The sequence below is a fragment of the Rousettus aegyptiacus genome, unplaced genomic scaffold (genome assembly GCF_014176215.1).
Source record: "Rousettus aegyptiacus isolate mRouAeg1 unplaced genomic scaffold, mRouAeg1.p scaffold_m13_p_1, whole genome shotgun sequence".
NCBI lineage: Eukaryota > Metazoa > Chordata > Mammalia > Chiroptera > Pteropodidae > Rousettus > Rousettus aegyptiacus.
Genome location: NW_023416284.1, coordinates 110,651,119 through 110,668,170, shown reverse-complemented (window position 1 = coordinate 110,668,170; position 17,052 = coordinate 110,651,119). Strand labels below are relative to the sequence as shown.

The 17,052-nt window shown below is 34.7% G+C and overlaps 1 protein-coding gene across 4 annotated transcripts in view; it reads right to left on the bottom strand.

Moving 5' to 3' along the window:
- PRIM2 (DNA primase subunit 2) overlaps positions 1 to 17,052 on the bottom strand; it is a 241,133-nt gene that overhangs the window by 181,497 nt on the left and 42,584 nt on the right. For all 4 annotated transcript variants that reach the window (XM_016145668.2, XM_016145670.2, XM_036219001.1 and 1 more), the window contains exons 6-7: positions 11,153 to 11,248; positions 8,875 to 9,012 (exon numbers count right to left, since the gene is read on the bottom strand). In XM_016145668.2, the coding sequence (XP_016001154.2) occupies positions 8,875 to 9,012; positions 11,153 to 11,248 (234 nt within the window). The remainder of the gene's footprint in view (positions 1 to 8,874; positions 9,013 to 11,152; positions 11,249 to 17,052) is intronic.

Genomic DNA, 17,052 nt, shown 5'->3' with positions numbered 1-17,052 from the left:
TCAGTGGGAAAAAAAATAAACTATAAATAACATGTAAAAATACTAAAAGTATTTTCTAGCCAATCTAGGCTGAGGCTTTAAAACAAGTAAATATAATTCTTAAATATGATAAATGATCTGAAGAATAGATGTGTTTACAAAGGAGTATAGAGGAATCTTATCTTTTTTATAATGGGGGGTGGGAGAGAGGCATGTGCAGCGGACACAAAGGTGACCACAAAAAAAGTGACCTAGGAATTACTCTGGAAAATTAGTTCGACCATGAAGAATGAAGCTGCTATTCTCTAAGCAGCTAGAGTTTAAACTTTGTTTATACTGCTTCATAAGTTTCTAAACAAATTATAAAACTTGCACTTTACAGGATCCAGAGAAAAACTGTCAAAAGGGCAACAATTTAACTACTGCAGCCAACTGTACCAGCTCTTCAGAAGTATTTTGAGATAATAAATATTTGCAATTGAGATTTCAGAAATGTGCTTGTACAGCACTTCACACACATTATCAGGTACTTCACTCTTTTATAAACAGTAGGCTGAAGTGCAACCCTGTTTAACCTTAGTTTTCTCAACAAATATGGAGAATACAACAAACATGCAGCTCTCACAAGATAATACATCACACCCTGAGTACCTATTCTTCTCAAGGCACTGTACTAGCCATCAGAGATAATGAACTTGAACACGGCGCAATTCCTACCCTGGAGAACCCTAAATTTAAAACACGTCATGGAAACACCACTATAGGGAAGGAAAATCAGAAAAAGCAGTAGGGGGACAAAGCTATTTTACTGCGCCTGGGGAGAGGCAAGGAACTACTGTTATTAAAAAGGGCACTGAACTTGAGTTATGCGAGACCAATAGTAAAGGACCCAGGCTTGACTGTTACTCAAAGTTACTGAATTCAACTCAATAAGTTCTACTGAGAGCTTGTTATAAAGAAAGCTAATAAGCCCTATCATACATAATAGTACAAACAAGCATGTCCACTGATATCTAGAAACCTTGAGCATGCATTCCAGTTGCCAAGAAGGAAAGCAAGATAACACATAAATGATTAACACAACTCTAAAATCCTTTCCTGCTCTAAAAATTCTGTATCTACATGCTGCTAACATTTGCTGGCAACTAGAAAGTAAACAACTTGAGATAAGTGAATCATTAAAATTCTTACCGCCAATAATTTCCATAAACACAAAATGAAGAACTATACTAAACACTATAGAAATAAGAAGAAAAATCAAAACCTCTTAAAATACTATTCTTCACATCAACTAGCCCCTTCAAATGAACACCTAAAATATAAATATATAGCACTATGAAATTTTTGAAGCACTTTTGAATACATGACTGATTTTTTCAATGAATGAAAGCTGTTCTATCAAAAACCTATAATATTTCACTAAAACAAGAAAGTAACTTTTATTCAATCCTATTCTGTGAATGATGCCACAAGCCTCATTTCCTAAAATGAAATACAAATGGAGAATGATGCCAACACTCACTTGTAATGATTTGTTCATTTGTAGTATTCAACTCATTGCCCCTGTCTGATCCCTACACCCAACCTTGAAATAGTCAGTTTGGTATTTGATCCACTTCTCCATTTATTCTTCACTCCTCTGAAACTGCATCTACTAGTTTGGCTTCAAATTTCACAACAAAGTGGATGACTCCCAAATCTATGTCTGAATCTCTAAGCAATCTTCTGAGTTTTACCCCATGTTTACCAGAATGTTTTATTAATCCAAAAAACTCAACAGGTCCAACATCAAAATCAATTTCTCTCTCAAACAGCTGTCTCGCATTCCTGTTCCTAAAACACATCTCCAATAGTCCAAGCTTTCCAGCACCTAACCATTTACCTTTACTGCTCTCTGCAAGCTGTTCATCTCCCTACAGCCAAATCTTTTAAAGCTAATTTCAAGCCTATCTTTTCTCTAAATTCCCTGAGCTCAAGTGATACAACTCTCAGGACATCCCACTTTCTACCTAGTCACTGAGTCCTTTATATACACATCTTAGCTCCCCCTAATAGACAAGAGGGTTCTTGAGGATCAGAGATCTCATAAATTTTCCATTCCTCATACCACCTAGGCACTGTGCTGTAAACCTGAGATGTTAATAAAATGTTTGCAGAATGGACAACAAATCATAAACTGGACATTATCAAGGGCATGTTTATTTTTCCCTCAAAATGAGTGATTTCTTTCTGTTTCATGGGTTTCAACGGCAATGTTTTGTTTCCTACATATCAGTACCATGAAGGAAAAATGGTACCTGGAGCCTTATAATAAAGGTGAGGACAAAGGTATGGTATCCACAACTTGCATACTGATGAATTAGCTACAACACTGACTGGTTCATTGCAACCACTTAAAAATAGAATTAAATAAGCAGGAAGCACTATTAGAAAAGACATAATAACCAATCCAAAATCCAAGGAAATCAACTAGCTAGACACAAATAAGACAAAGGAAAATTCTTGTACAATTTCAAAGTAAGTAACCATTCAAGAAAATGAATTATATTTAACCATAGCTTAAGGAACTAAACTGAATACCACTTTTAAAAAGAGGATAAAAGATTTAAGAGGAGTCCAAGTTCTTTAGAAATTACTTGATTAAGTACCTACGAAAAATAATTTTCCAGAGCAACAAATATTTGGTGAATCATAGACTCAACTGCTATTCTAAAAATGTGAAAAATGAAATCCTATTCAAAAAAAAAAAAATCCTTACTTTTCTCTGCAACTCTCAGAAAGAGCTGCTTACTTGCCTTGTCAATTACTTCCTTAGGAACCTCTCAAAGTCCTTCTTGTGACATCTAAATTAAAGTGTGGAAATATATTTTCTGAAGGTCTGGGTTTTAAAGTTTTACCAGCACCTTCTAACGATGAGTCTTACAAACAGAAAGTGAAATTAGTGATACCAAGTGAGAAAAAAGAGAATATGCCTTAAAGAAACTCAGCTACAATTTAAGAAGCTTTAAACAATGAACAAAGCATGTTCCACTGCTGCATGAGAGTGGAGTGTGTGAAAGCTCCAGCTCAGTTGTGGGCCCTCCTCTCTTCTCCACTCACATATCACTCTGCCTGTGTGACCTCATTCAGTCTCATGGCTTCACCCAGAAATCCAGATTTCTAAATCCAACTTCATACTTGCTATCTCCATTGGGATGGCTAATAAGCACCTCCTGCTTACCACGGTCAAAACAGAGCTCTTGATTTTATGTACTTCTCTCTCAGTCTTCAGCATCATGATAAAAGACATACTTCTAATCAGTTATTCAGGCTAAAATCTAGGCAGTGTAACAAAGTTGTCTGGAGTACAGACTCTGAAGCCAGATTGCATGGATGAATTCAAATCCTGCCTCTGCTCCTCAATACCTGTGCAAAGATATTATAATTATAAGCTTTGGAGGGTAATAATGGCAACCACCTCCCACCCCCGGATAGGGTGACTATGAAAATTAAATGTGTTAATTCATGTAAAGCAGTTAGAAGAACATCTGGCGAATATTAAATTGTCACTGAGTTTAAACTATCATTATTATCATACTGATTCCTCTTTTTCTCTCACACCCAGTCTGTCAAGTCAATAATTCTTCAAAAACATAACTGAAATTCGCTGACTTCTCTCACTTGTTACCCTCACAACCACCTTATTTCAAATCACCACCTAGATTAATGTGATAAACTTACACACTAGCCTTCCTGCTTCCATTCTTTCTAAACCTTCCGAAGTGGTTTTCGAGCAGAAGCCACAGTAATTTAAAATATAAATCTTATCACTCCCTTACTCTAAACCATCTAATGGCTTTCGACTACATTAGGCTAAAAATCAAACTGTTCATGCTCGTTTGTTTATTTAAAGTCCTCTATCTGGCCATTGCAGTCTCATTTTGTCCCACTGTCTGCTAGCTCACTACACTTCAGCTACACCGGCCTTCTTAATTCTGCAAAACTGCCAAGATTCCCTCCTCAGAGACTTTGCCTTAGTGACCTCACCTGCCTGGAATACACCTTCCTCTATATGTGTTCATCTAGCTCCTACATATATATGATATTGTTATTGTTGATTTCTTTACTAATTGTCTATCTTCCACTAGAATATAAGCGCTATAAAAAAAGAAATTTCATCCATCTTGTTAAATACTGTGTCCCTCATACCCAAAGTAATATGTGGGGGAACAAAAAGTTATTTAAAAAATAAATCATTAATTGAAAGGACTGGCCAAAGCTTCTAAAATTGTTATGTAAAGCAAAGAAATATATCTTTCCCTCACTCCTTTCCATTACCGGTTACCCATTTATTGCATCTCAGCTACAAATTCACCCTTTTTGCCTGCTCTGTAATGGACCCTAATATAATTACTTTCCAATATTTTCTCAAAGTTTGAAGATTTAAATCCCCTGATAATACAACTTACAAAGAAACAGTTATCATCAAAAGAGCCTAAGAATTACAACTGGAAAAACCTGAGATCCAGTTATGGCTCCAGCAATTAATAGCCGACATAACCTTGGACAAATTACTTAGCTTCTCAGAGCTGCATTTCCCTCATCTGTAAAATGCAGATTGTAATCCTTGTCTATCTTAGAGGCTAGTGGGGAAGATCAAATGAGATAATACATAAATAGTAAACTATGGACAAGTAGAAGTTATTATTATTATCTATCGGTTCAACAAACTTTTACTAAGCACTGCCCTGTGTGCTAGATGCTACACTAGAGAGAAAATTATAACTACTCTCAAAGAGCTTACATTTTAGTTGAGGAGATAAACACATAATCAGAATAATTTTATCATAATTTGGTAATGTGCAGAGTGTTCTGAGAGCACAAAGGAGATATATTTAGCAAAATCCTGAGGCTTTTAGGAGGCTTCCAGGAGGAAGTGTGGCCACAACTGAGTCTCAAAGGATCAGTAGGATAAGAAAAGAGTTCTTATCAAATAAGAAGGTAATGACCACCTTTCACTAGTCCTAGAGCATGTTCAAAAGTCATTTTGGTTACATTATCATAAAAATCACAATTCAAATATCACCTGAGATAAGACTCCTCTATCAAAGTTTTTGCACAGCAAAGGAAGCCATCAACAAAACAAAAAGACAACCTAGCAATTGGGAGAAGATATTTACCAATGACACAACCAATAAGGTGTAACACCCAAATTTTATGACTTAACACCAAAAAAACAAACAAACGATCCAATTAATAAAAGGGCAGAGGACCTGAATAGATATTTCTCCAAAGAGGACATACAGATGGCCACTAGACATATGAAAAGATGCCCAACATCACTAATTATCAGAAAAATGCAAATTAAAATGACTTATTGCCTCATATCTATTGGAATGGCTATCATCAATAAATCAACAAACAATAAGCGAGGATGTGGAGAAAAGGGAACCTTTATGCACTGTTGGTGGGATCCCAAATTTGTACAGCTACTATGGAAAACAGTATAAAGGTTCCTCAAAAACCTAAAAATAGAACTACCTTACGACCTGGCAATTCCACTTCTGGGTATTTATCTGAAGAAATCCACAACACTAATTCGAAATGACATATGCACCCCTATGTTCAATGCAACACTTTTACAACAGCCAAATATGGAAGCAATCTAAGTGCCTATCAATAGACGACTGGATAAAGAAGATGGAATACATACACATGATGGAATATTATTTGGCCTAAAGAAAAAAAGACTGAAATCTTACCATGTGGGACAATATGAATGAACCTAGAGGGTATTATGCTAAGTGAACTAAGTCAGATGAAGACAAATGCCATATGATTCCACCATATATGGAATCTAAACAACAAACAAACAAAACTGCAACAGACTTGATAGATACAGAGGACAAATGATGGTTGCCTGATGGAAGGGGGCTTGGGGAGCTGGGTGAAAAAGGTAAAGGGATTAAGAAGTGCAAATTGGTAGTTACAGAAGAGTTAGCCACAGGGATATAAAGTATAGCACAGGGAATATAGTCAATAATATTGTAATCACGATGTATGAGGCCAGGTGGGTACTAGACTTATCAGGGGATCGCTTCATAAATTATATACATGTCTAACTGCTATGTTATACACCTGAAACTACTATAATATTGAAAGTCAACTGTAACTGAAAAACAAACACACAGAAAAAAAAATCTCTTCTATCAACTTGGACTTCCTGCAGCATCATTTATTTCTTTTTCTACCAGTAATTAAAATACTTTTTTTTCATCTTTACAGCAATGTTTCTCATTCTACAAGAATATTTCCATTAATAAGATTGAAATTTTTCAATTACATACTCCAAGGTCAAAATTTTCTTCACTGGAAAAGACAGTAATAAAGAGACCATAGCATTAGGTTTAGATTTCTCCTTCACCATAGCTGTATAAGAAATATCCTCTCTTCATTCCCACTCCCTCCCACAGCTATCAGAACAAGTTGCCAGGCAATACACTCCACCCAATCTCCTGTGTGGTAAGGCAAAGGGTTCTCTGAACAACCTCTCAAACGAACTTGGCCCTGACCCACCCAGGAGAAAGCTGAGCACTGTCTGAAGCAGCAACTCACTGGCCCTCTTCCATCAAATCCAAAGACACTGAGACCAGAGCGCTCCACAACCCAGTGGAAATCAAGACAAATTCGGTAAGTCTGAATTCACTAAAGCACAATATAGATTATCCTTTACCCTGCAATTCCAATCCTGGACATAGAACTGAAAGAAACGTGTTTGCCAAAGATGTCCTAGAATGTTCAGGGCATCGGTATTAGTAATAACCACAAGAAAGAAAAATAAATTCAATGCATATCAACAACAGAATGGGTAAATAAACTGTTAAATAAAGTCAATCAGAAGTGAGATGAATGAAAGTCATGTGTCACCTGACTGGATGCAATGAAAAGAATATATACCCTATGACATTCCTGCTCAAGATGTACAACTTGCATCTAACCATGCAGAAACATAAGACAAACCCAAATTGAGAGATAGTTTACAAAATAACTAGCCTGGAATCTTAAACAGTAACAAAGTCATGAAAGTCAAGGAGAAACTAAGAACCTGTTCCAGACTGAAGGAGACTAAAAAGGCATAATAACTAAATAACACATGTGATTTAGGACAAATAAAGGACATATTGAGACAATTGAGACAACTGGTGAAATTGGAGCAGGATCTGAGGAATAGACAGTAATCATGTCCTGATGCTTCCTTCCTTATTTTGACAGTTAAATTGTGGTTACGGCGGAGGATGTCTTTGCAGGTATTACACACTAAAGTATTGGGGTGATGACACATCAGGTTGGGAACTTATTCTCAAATGGTTTGTGGAAAACATTGTTTTTACCTGCAACTTTTCTGTAAGTTTGTGATTATTTTGAAATTATAAAAAGTTATTTTTAAATTTCTTAAAGTATGTTGGAGGGGGGAAAGAATGAACAGGAGGAAAGAAAAAAGAATTCAAAGTTTATATGCTGCATTTTTTCTCAACAAAGTATAAAGTTTAAGTGCAATTTGCTGAAAAAATGAATTTATTACTAACTTAAGAATTTCGTTTTGTCTTTAATTTCAGTATACTGTTATCTCTCATTTTCTGCCCAAAAATAGAAAAAAATAAAATTTGCAAAAATCTACCACATATCCCTCTTTGTACATTAGACTACTAACTAGGGAGACAAACTGACTAGCACATATACATGTGCCCATTTTCATTAGCAAGGAAAGCTCTTTTTCAGAAGCCCCCAATTTCTCATATTTTCAGCCAGAATTCCATTGAATCACATGCATAGACCAACAATTTGGAAAGGTGGAGAAAACCACTATGATCAACCCAAGGATGGTCCCAACGCTCCAGAAGCTTTCAAAAATAAAGGGTGATATTTTTGGTTGTCATGGGGACTGGGGGCCACTATTGGCATTCAGTGGATGAGAGATGGAGATGCCCAATGTCCTGAAAAGTATGTGGCTGTTTCACATAAAGAAGTGCTGTCTAAAATGTCAACAGAGAGAAAATAGGTGAACAAAATTAATAAAAATAAAACAAGGAGAATGGCCAACCGATAGACAAACATCAGTGTCGGCTACAGAGATTCACAGTAGTGAAAAACGCTATCTTCATCTGTAAATAGATTATGGTCCAGAGAAAGTCATAGACAAATAAGGAAACTATTTAAAAAGATCAACTTTACTGAGGATTAAAAAAAAAAAAAATAGGATTAGAGAGAGAGAATATTAAGTTATTAAACATCTATTATGCTATAGATATTTTCATAAACTGCCTTATTTAATAAAACCAGAATTAACATTTTAGTCTTCCCAAATACCAATATAGCTGAATTATATATATTTAGGTAACCCAGGAAAGTCAGTAATAAAAATTACTTATACCAAAAAATACCGTAATTCTTAACTTAAAAGGAAAAGTTGGCCGATGCATGTACTATAATCAGTATAGCTTTAAAAAGCATAAAAAGAACTAGACTTTGCCCTCTACTGACAGTAAATATCAATTCAGAACAGAAACCCAAGGGTTACATCCACCACAGAACACTCTAATTATGCAGGTCTGGATATGAAATCCATCTCTGAACAAAAAGACACAACCTTGAAGAAACCCACAGCGGCCACTCACAAAATTAATCAACTCACCATTAGTATTTACTAAGAGAAAGAAAAAAATAAGAAACTATGAATAGTAACAAAAACCTAACAGTTCTAGAATTACCAATACAACATCATAAGCAATTTGAATTTTACTATGAAAATTAACTCATTTCTTAAGAAGTAAAGAACAAAACTACTAAGGGTATATAAATGAAAATGTGAACATGTGGAAATAAAGTGACTATGGAAATGTGGTAAAAAATACTTACTGCCAAAGCCTTGGACAGTTTGGTTCTAAATTCGTTCAGGACAATTGCCACAATGTCCTTAAGTGGTACATAAGCAAAGCCATCTTCCAAATAGACTTTCCTTCCTCGGAACAAATCCAAAGCATCAGCAAAAGGGATCTGAATTCAGAGTGAAACAGGGAAAATAAGCAGTATCTGTCATTTTGAAATTCTCCTAAATCTTCATATGTATTAAATCCAAATAAAATTCTTCCTATGAGAAATTCATTAATCCCAGCAGGACAAAAAAAGGGGGGGGGGGGGTAGTGGGAATCAATTTATACTCCTTAAAACTGAACAATTAGCATTACGAAGAAGTGGCAGTCCAAAAATGTGTTCATTTCAGAGTAGATGTTTTGAAAAATAATTATAACCCAAGTCAGAATGCTTTATTTTTACTTAACTCATGAATTTACAAATTATAAACCTCAGGATTTCAAACTCCCAACTCAAGCCCTCTGAGCACACTGCATTCCTCTCATATAATATCCTCCACATTTTATTCTGCATCAAGTAAAATCCTAATGTGTGTACAACATGTTTGGTGCTGAAAATTACTAGCAAGTAATATAAACTTCTTCATCTATGTTTCCATTCCTTCTCTAGAGAAATACAATGCAAAAGCTAATTTCAACACTAAGAAATAGAAATAACAAGCATTTAGTTTTGCTATTATTTGCCACTAAATATTAAAAAATAAAACTAATTCTATTCTACACACATTTTTAAAGTCCTATGGACTATACTAAAATTTTAAGATATCAGCAGAATATAATAGTGAACTGAGAAAATCATCCTTAATTTCCAAAAAGTTTCCCTTTTTAAAAGTGAGGTGAAAAATCAGGTTAAAAAAAGGTCCCTAAATTGCCTATTCGCTCAACTTTTAGGGACTCTGTATGTCTGTCATTCTTCAATACATCCAATGACATCACACAATAGATTGTGTGATTTTTAACATTTTTTTCCTCAATTTACAGATTTCTATGACTATGACACTGTCTTTGTCCTGAAGGAGGTCACCACTTAGTTAAGAAAATAAGATAAGATACATATGGAAGTCGAACATTTCTACAGGGTAGTCCATGTGTAACGCTGCACCAAACAAGTACTTCACACAGGATGTATCAGAGGAGGGGTAAGAGAATTTAAGTCAATAATCTAGGCAAGAAAAGGAGATAGAAGTTTGGAAACATGAGTTCTAGTCCAAAATTTGTTACTTATTAGACTTATGATTTCAGTACACTTAATAAATGTTTCTAAACCTCAGCAGCCAGACCTATAAAACCAGGAAAGAGGAAGAAGAGATGGTCTATATGGCCCTTAGGGATTCTTTAGCTCCACTATTCCATGATTCTCACTTATCAGGGTGGTCACAGTGGAAATAAAAATGCCCAAGCAGAAGCAAAAGATGATGTGAAGGCAGAGTAATAGGAAATGTGTGGTGTAGGAGGAATAAATATTGGATTCCGACACTCTAGGTTTGGAAGGCTTACTGTATGATGGCCTAACTGGTAGAAACAGAAAGCCAAAATGGGGAGTTAAAGTGGAGGCAGGATTTTAAACTCCTGGCACTCACCAATAATAATGAGTACATTCTTTCAAAGGAAATTGTGGTGTTGCAGCTATAAAAGCTCAAATGAATCTCAGCTATCCTGTCTTCCCCTTCTGGAGCTATTTAGTCCAAGAACCACTCAGTGGGTTCACACAAAGCAGTGTCTGTGCTAAGGGGCAGGGGACAGCAGGGGCAGCTCAGTGCAGGCTGGAACCTAGGTAGGTGAAAGAAGGTTTTCCCGTGGGAGAGCAAGTAGGCAGACAGAGTCAGAGCCCAAGTGGCATGGGGCAGCGTCCACGTGGGGACAAAGTCCAAGAATGGTATCAGAGCCCAATGACAACAAAGACTTTCATGCAGGGCTGTGACCCAGAGACAGGTGCTGAGCCAAGTGAGTGATAGGATATGCTTGCAGGGGGCAGCTCAGCATGCAGTATAAAGCTTAAGCATTGTGAGGAGAGAATTTCTTTTAGAGAATGGCCTGCGATAGGGGGTCAGAACCCAAGCAAGATTAGAGGGGTGTCTGTGTAGAAGCAAAGCCCAACACAGAATGTTGGCGCACCCTTATTTGGGTAAAGAAGAAATCTGCAGGAGAGGGAGAGAGAGGCTGTGGTGACAAGAGGCTATACAAATAGGTTAATTAAATATGTATATAAACTTCTATGTAATATATTTTTAAAAACCTAGGAAGTATTCTAAAAGTTTACATACCTTATAAACTGACTCCAACTCCCATTTAGTCGCGCTTAAACTGGGTGATGAAGCAATAATCTCCTTTTCTCGAAGAGCCTTCTCTTCATCTCTTATCTAAAAAAACATATTTTATACCGCTTAAGAAATTAAGTCTTCTTTCATTTCAATAAAATACTTTCCTATTCTAGTGAAGATTCTATATTTTCATAGAATTTTTTAAACTCTGATATCTCCAATCATTCCTAACATGATTACTAAATCACTATTATCATTAATAAAGCCAGAATAAGGAAGAAAATTTAAATTCAATATACTTTCACATTTCCACTCTGCCAATTTCTGAGAACATATAACAAAAGAACAGTAGTACAGAAACAAAAATTATTATAATACAAAAGGAAAAGAATTATAATAAAAACTCATATAGACTAAAAATGAGCATTATTCCAATTCAAGAGTTATGTTAATTTATTAAAATATCTATTTGCAGGTAAGAGTGATTTAACTATTTCTCAACTCTCTAGACACAAAAAATAACTCCAAACTTAAAACATTAGTTTTGCTAGGAACAACTAGAAATCTATTATCTCAGACTAATTATGGCTTTAAAAAGAAAAAATAGCTCTAACTAGATAAAAATTTTAAACTTCTATACAGTAAAATAAAAGATCTGTAAATAGATATGAATTACAAATGACAAACTGATGGAGATATTTACATCACCTGACATCTAGGTTACTCTCAATAAATCCCTCGGCAGTAGGACATAAAGACTAGTAATCCACAAGTGAATACACAATGTTGGGACAGTCTCTCCAAAGGTCCCTTTGACAGAACATATCAAAAAGCCTTAAAACACACAGACTCCAACAGTTTTACTTCCAGGATTAATCTTAAGTAAACAACAGGACAAATAAATAAGAACAATTTTTCTTCATCGCAACATTATTTATGATAATAATAATAAAAACTAAATGTCCAACAAGTACTCAGTTAAATAATTACAGTGGAATTTGATGTTTCAATAAAGCAGGTTATATTCAGATCAACTTCTCACCAGAATCACAGAAGAAACACTGATAAAAAATTTTAAAGCATCTTCTTTAAAGTGCAGAAGACTAAATACACAGAGTCGGGCCCACATGAAGTAAGGTATCTAACTTCACTTCATTTGAGACCCTACTGCTCAAATGCAGTACGGGTCGTTAGAAAAATACGGAACCTTGAACTTGTTTTAAGGTGGTTCTCTAATTCAAATGCCCCAAACACCTGGCAGAAGCAAACTCAAATCCACTCAAAGAAAAGTACATTCACAGCCTGCCTCAAAGGGTTCCTACAAATACTTTTAAATATAATGTCAAACACACTGCATTTTATATAACAAGGCACACAATAATACATCCCTTCATGAGCAAAAACAAAAGACTCAAAGCATAAAGGTGCGTAAAGAAATAAAAGACAAGTGCGATGATAGCTGTATGAATGGAAAATCACAAAAAGTTATTTAAGAAAAAAAATTTTAAAGGGAAGGGGAAGGAAACAAGAACTTCTAGAAACATAAAAAACTCAGGAACAGAAATTAAAAACTCAATGGAATCATTAAAAAAAAAAACCTTAAATTTCAGTTAATGTGAACTAGGTAATTTAGACCAAACCATCTGCATCGAAGGTCTCATAGGTTACCTAGGAACTGCCAGGCCAACAGTCAAGGCCTGTCATTTAAAGCCCACTTTTATATTTGCTTATTCACAGAAAGCAGCTTCAAAGAGACTCAGTCAAAAGTGGATAACCTATCTCCTACTCTCTAGGACCCTGAAGAACTTATGTGGAGTTGAACCAGAAGTTTATTAACTGTCATAAGGATCTATAGTCCAATTTCCAATCATCTAGTGGGTCAGAGACCTCAGATTCTGCATTTAATTAAAAATTATCCTAGACTAACACTGTCCCGAGATCCATGGATGAAATAAATGACAACCTTATGGAGAAAAATATAATCCTCCTAGGCCTTCCAAATAACTTTCCAAATGCAATCTGTAGTACACAATCAGAGATAACAAAGCACACAATGGAACAAGATTCCATGAAAGAAAGCCAGATAGGTAAGGACAAAAAAGAAAAAAAAAGTATAAGAATCGGAGAAGAAACAAAACTGTCATTCACAGATTACATTAGTATCCTTAGAAAATTCAGAAGACTCCACAGATAAATATTAGACCTATTGACCTAATTAAGCAAGGTAACTGAATACAAGGTCGAATATAAAAAAACTAAGTGTATTTCCATATGTCAACAACCAAGTTCGAAAACGGATTTTTTTTAAAGTCCCATTTACAACGGAATTAAAACTATCAAATACCTAGAAATAAACCTAACAAAAGATGCACAAGGACTCTGCAAAGAAACTGTAACCTTACTGAGGGAAACTGAAGAAAATCTAGATAACAAGATATCCCATAAACATGAACCAGAAGACTTAATACTGTAAAAGTACCAATTCTCCTCAAATTGACCTATAGATTCAACGCACTCTCAAACAAAATCGCAATAGCTTTTGCGTGTGTCTGTGTGTGAACATTTCCAAGTTGGTTCTAAAACGTATTTGGACTTACGAAGGACCAAGAACAGCTGAGACAGAAATAAGAAAAAGACAGTCAATCCAACAGAAAAAATGAGCAAAAGACAAGGAGGCATTTTACAAAATGATAAAATTCAAAAGTTCAATAAATATATGAAGAGATGCTCAAACTCCTTAATCACCAAGTAAGTACAAATTAAAGTCATAGTGAAAACCTCAATGACAAAATATACATAGCCATTAGAATGGTTAACATTAAAAATGGGAAAAAATGTTGTTGAGGGTGTGGAAGAATTAGATCTCTCATATATTATTGGTGGAATGTAAATGGTACAGCCACTAGAGAAAAAGATCTTACAGTTTCTTATAAGACTAAAAACATCTGCCCCTATGACCCTACAATCCCACTTCTAGATATTTACCACAAAAAAAAATGAAAGCATATGACCACAGAAAGACTTATATGGTCCCGTTTATATAAAGTTTTAGAATGGAAAAAACTAATACAGTAAAAAAAAAAAAATTTTGAGTGGTGGTTGCCTCTTGGACGGCCGGGACAGAGATTTATTGGGCTAGAACAAGGGGAAACGTTCAGGGGTGATAGTGATGTTCTGTATCTTTTGCTAAGTTTGAGGAGTCAGAACTCAAGAATGGTACCCTTAAGATCTATACATTACACTGTATATAAATTTTATCTTAAATAAAAAGAGAATAGTTAACACTGAACTCTAGTTAATTTAGTGAGAAGAGTTCTGATTTTGGCAACTTATTTTGAAATGGATAGTGGGTAGATAGAGGAATGTATAAAACAAGAATAGTAAAATGTAAATTGTAGAATCTAGGTAGTGAACACATGGATATTCACAAGATTCTTGCAACTTTTCTGTGTTTGAAATTCTTCACATTATAATTTTGGAGGCAAAATAACACAGTGAAGATACTACTATACATCATTGGGACAACCAAAATTAAGTTGAACAATACAGATGAGAATGTGGAGCAATGGGAAGTTTCATAACTCACTATAGGAATATAAACTGGTGTAATTATTTTAGAAAATCTGGTATTATCTTATGAGTTGAAGGTATATATATCCCACAACCTGGCAATTTTACTCCTAAGTACATACATTGGGATAGAAAGAAGCAAACTTTTTCTACACAAGACCAAAATAGTTACTATGTTAGGCTTTGCTAACCATAAGGTCTGTCAAAATTACATAGTTTTTTGTTGCAGCAAGAAAATTACATGTAAACAAATGAAGACAGCTGTGTTACTATAAAATTTTATTTATGGATTCTAAAATTTATATTTCATGTAATTTTCCTGTGCGAAGACATGTTATGTTATTCTTCAATTTTTTTCAACTATTTAAAACTTAAGGGAACGATAAAAAATAAAATTTAAAAAATTAAGTAAAATAAAGTAACATAAAAATGTAAAAAAAAAAAGTCTTAATTCACACCCCATGCAAAAACAGCCAGCAGCCAGGACCTGGCCCATTAGCCATATTTTGGTGACCCGAGATCAATGGACTTCAAGTTGTACCTGTCACAACAATCACCTGGAAGGCTTGTTAAAACACAAATTACTGGCAATCATCCCTAGAGTCCCCGATTCCTAAGTGTAGATTGGGTGGGTCCCAGGAATTTTCATTTCTAACAGGTTTCCAAGTGATATTCCAGTTTGCAGACCAAGGCCCCAGAGAAACATACATACAAGGAAACATGAACAAGCATTTATTCATAGAACCACAGAGCAATATGTTCATAATAATCAAAAAATGGAAACTCAAATATGCACCAAAAGCAGAATGAATAAGTGTGGTATATTCACAGTAGGGCACAGCAATAAAAATAAACTGCAATCTCACACGATGTGCATAATCTTAAATATATATTAAGCAAAATAATTCAGGAACAAGACAAAAACATACCCACTTATTTAAAGGTTTATTTCAATATAAAAAATTACATGGTTTAGGGATGATTATTCAGATGGTCAACTAAAAGAAAAAAGGTAAGGATTTGGTTACCATGAAGTGAAACTAGTGGATTCTTCTAGGAATGAGAGAAAAGGATTAGCTGAAAAAGGGCACAAGGAGGTGTTTCAAGGATAACAGCAAAGCTTTATTCCTCACCTGAATAAGACTAATGTTTACTTAATAATAATCTACTGAAATATGTGTTTTTGTTTCACATATATTTCTGGCTATGGTTATACTTCTTAGTTTTTAAAGGATTAAAAGAGTAAAATAAAAGTCAATGATTGTGTTATAATGGAATATTATGCAGTCAGTAAAACTCTTTTTAAAATTATGAAAATTTATGATTACTATCATTGGAAGATTCCTGTGAAATATTATTAGGTGAAAGTAAACTAATACAGATAGGTGAAAACAGAGTAAATTAATCTTTAAGAGATTCCAAGTATCTGTTTGTATGTAAGTTTATGCGTGGGAAAAAGTCTACATCAAAATGACTCTAGGCAAAGGGATTACAGATAATTCCTATTTTCTTCTCTATATTTGCACATGTTTTATTAAATTTACCCCTTAGATGTTTGATGTTCTCAAAGGTATTATAAATGGTATTTTTTTATTTCAATTTCTAATCATTCACCATTTTCTTGCATATCATTTTAATTTTGTTCTTTTGCTTCAAAATCAAAGATACTGTTGACCAGCTTAAATCCAGTAAGTATTAGACTGACACTGCAGAATCACCACTTTTGGCACGCCTAATAATTTCCACATTTATCCAAATCTATTGAGTCAAAGACTAATGTTTCTTACTACTAGTGATAGTTAAGTATTTCTTTCTCTGTTTTTCCATAGAAGGTAGAAATCCAATGGAAAACTGATTTTAAAATGTCTGATAAGGAATGAAAATAATTATTTCAAAGGAAATCTTATCTGGAAAGATAACATGTTGCACAAATTAGAAAAAAAAAAATTACTCTGGTTGAAATAAGGCTGGGCCCAAAGCACTGCCCATTCAACCCACTGTCACTGCATCCCGGCCCATCTGTGGCCCGTTTCTAAAGGGCACAGTGAGAAAACCCCCTACAAGATACTACAGTAACTGCACAAACAATAACATAAAGATAATGATAGCAATAAACAAACAGAATCACTGGCTGGCTGACAGCTATCTCACTACTATGGAATGGATCAAAACATTTGCTCACTGGTTGTTATATGAAAAAGCACAGAGGAGGTATTTTAGGTGTGTCAATCTATACATTGTTCAAAAGTCAATGAAAGTTGAGAGCCATACATACCATCCACTAGTCCACATGCTAATCATTTTAATTAACCATCTCATTTAATTTTACCAAC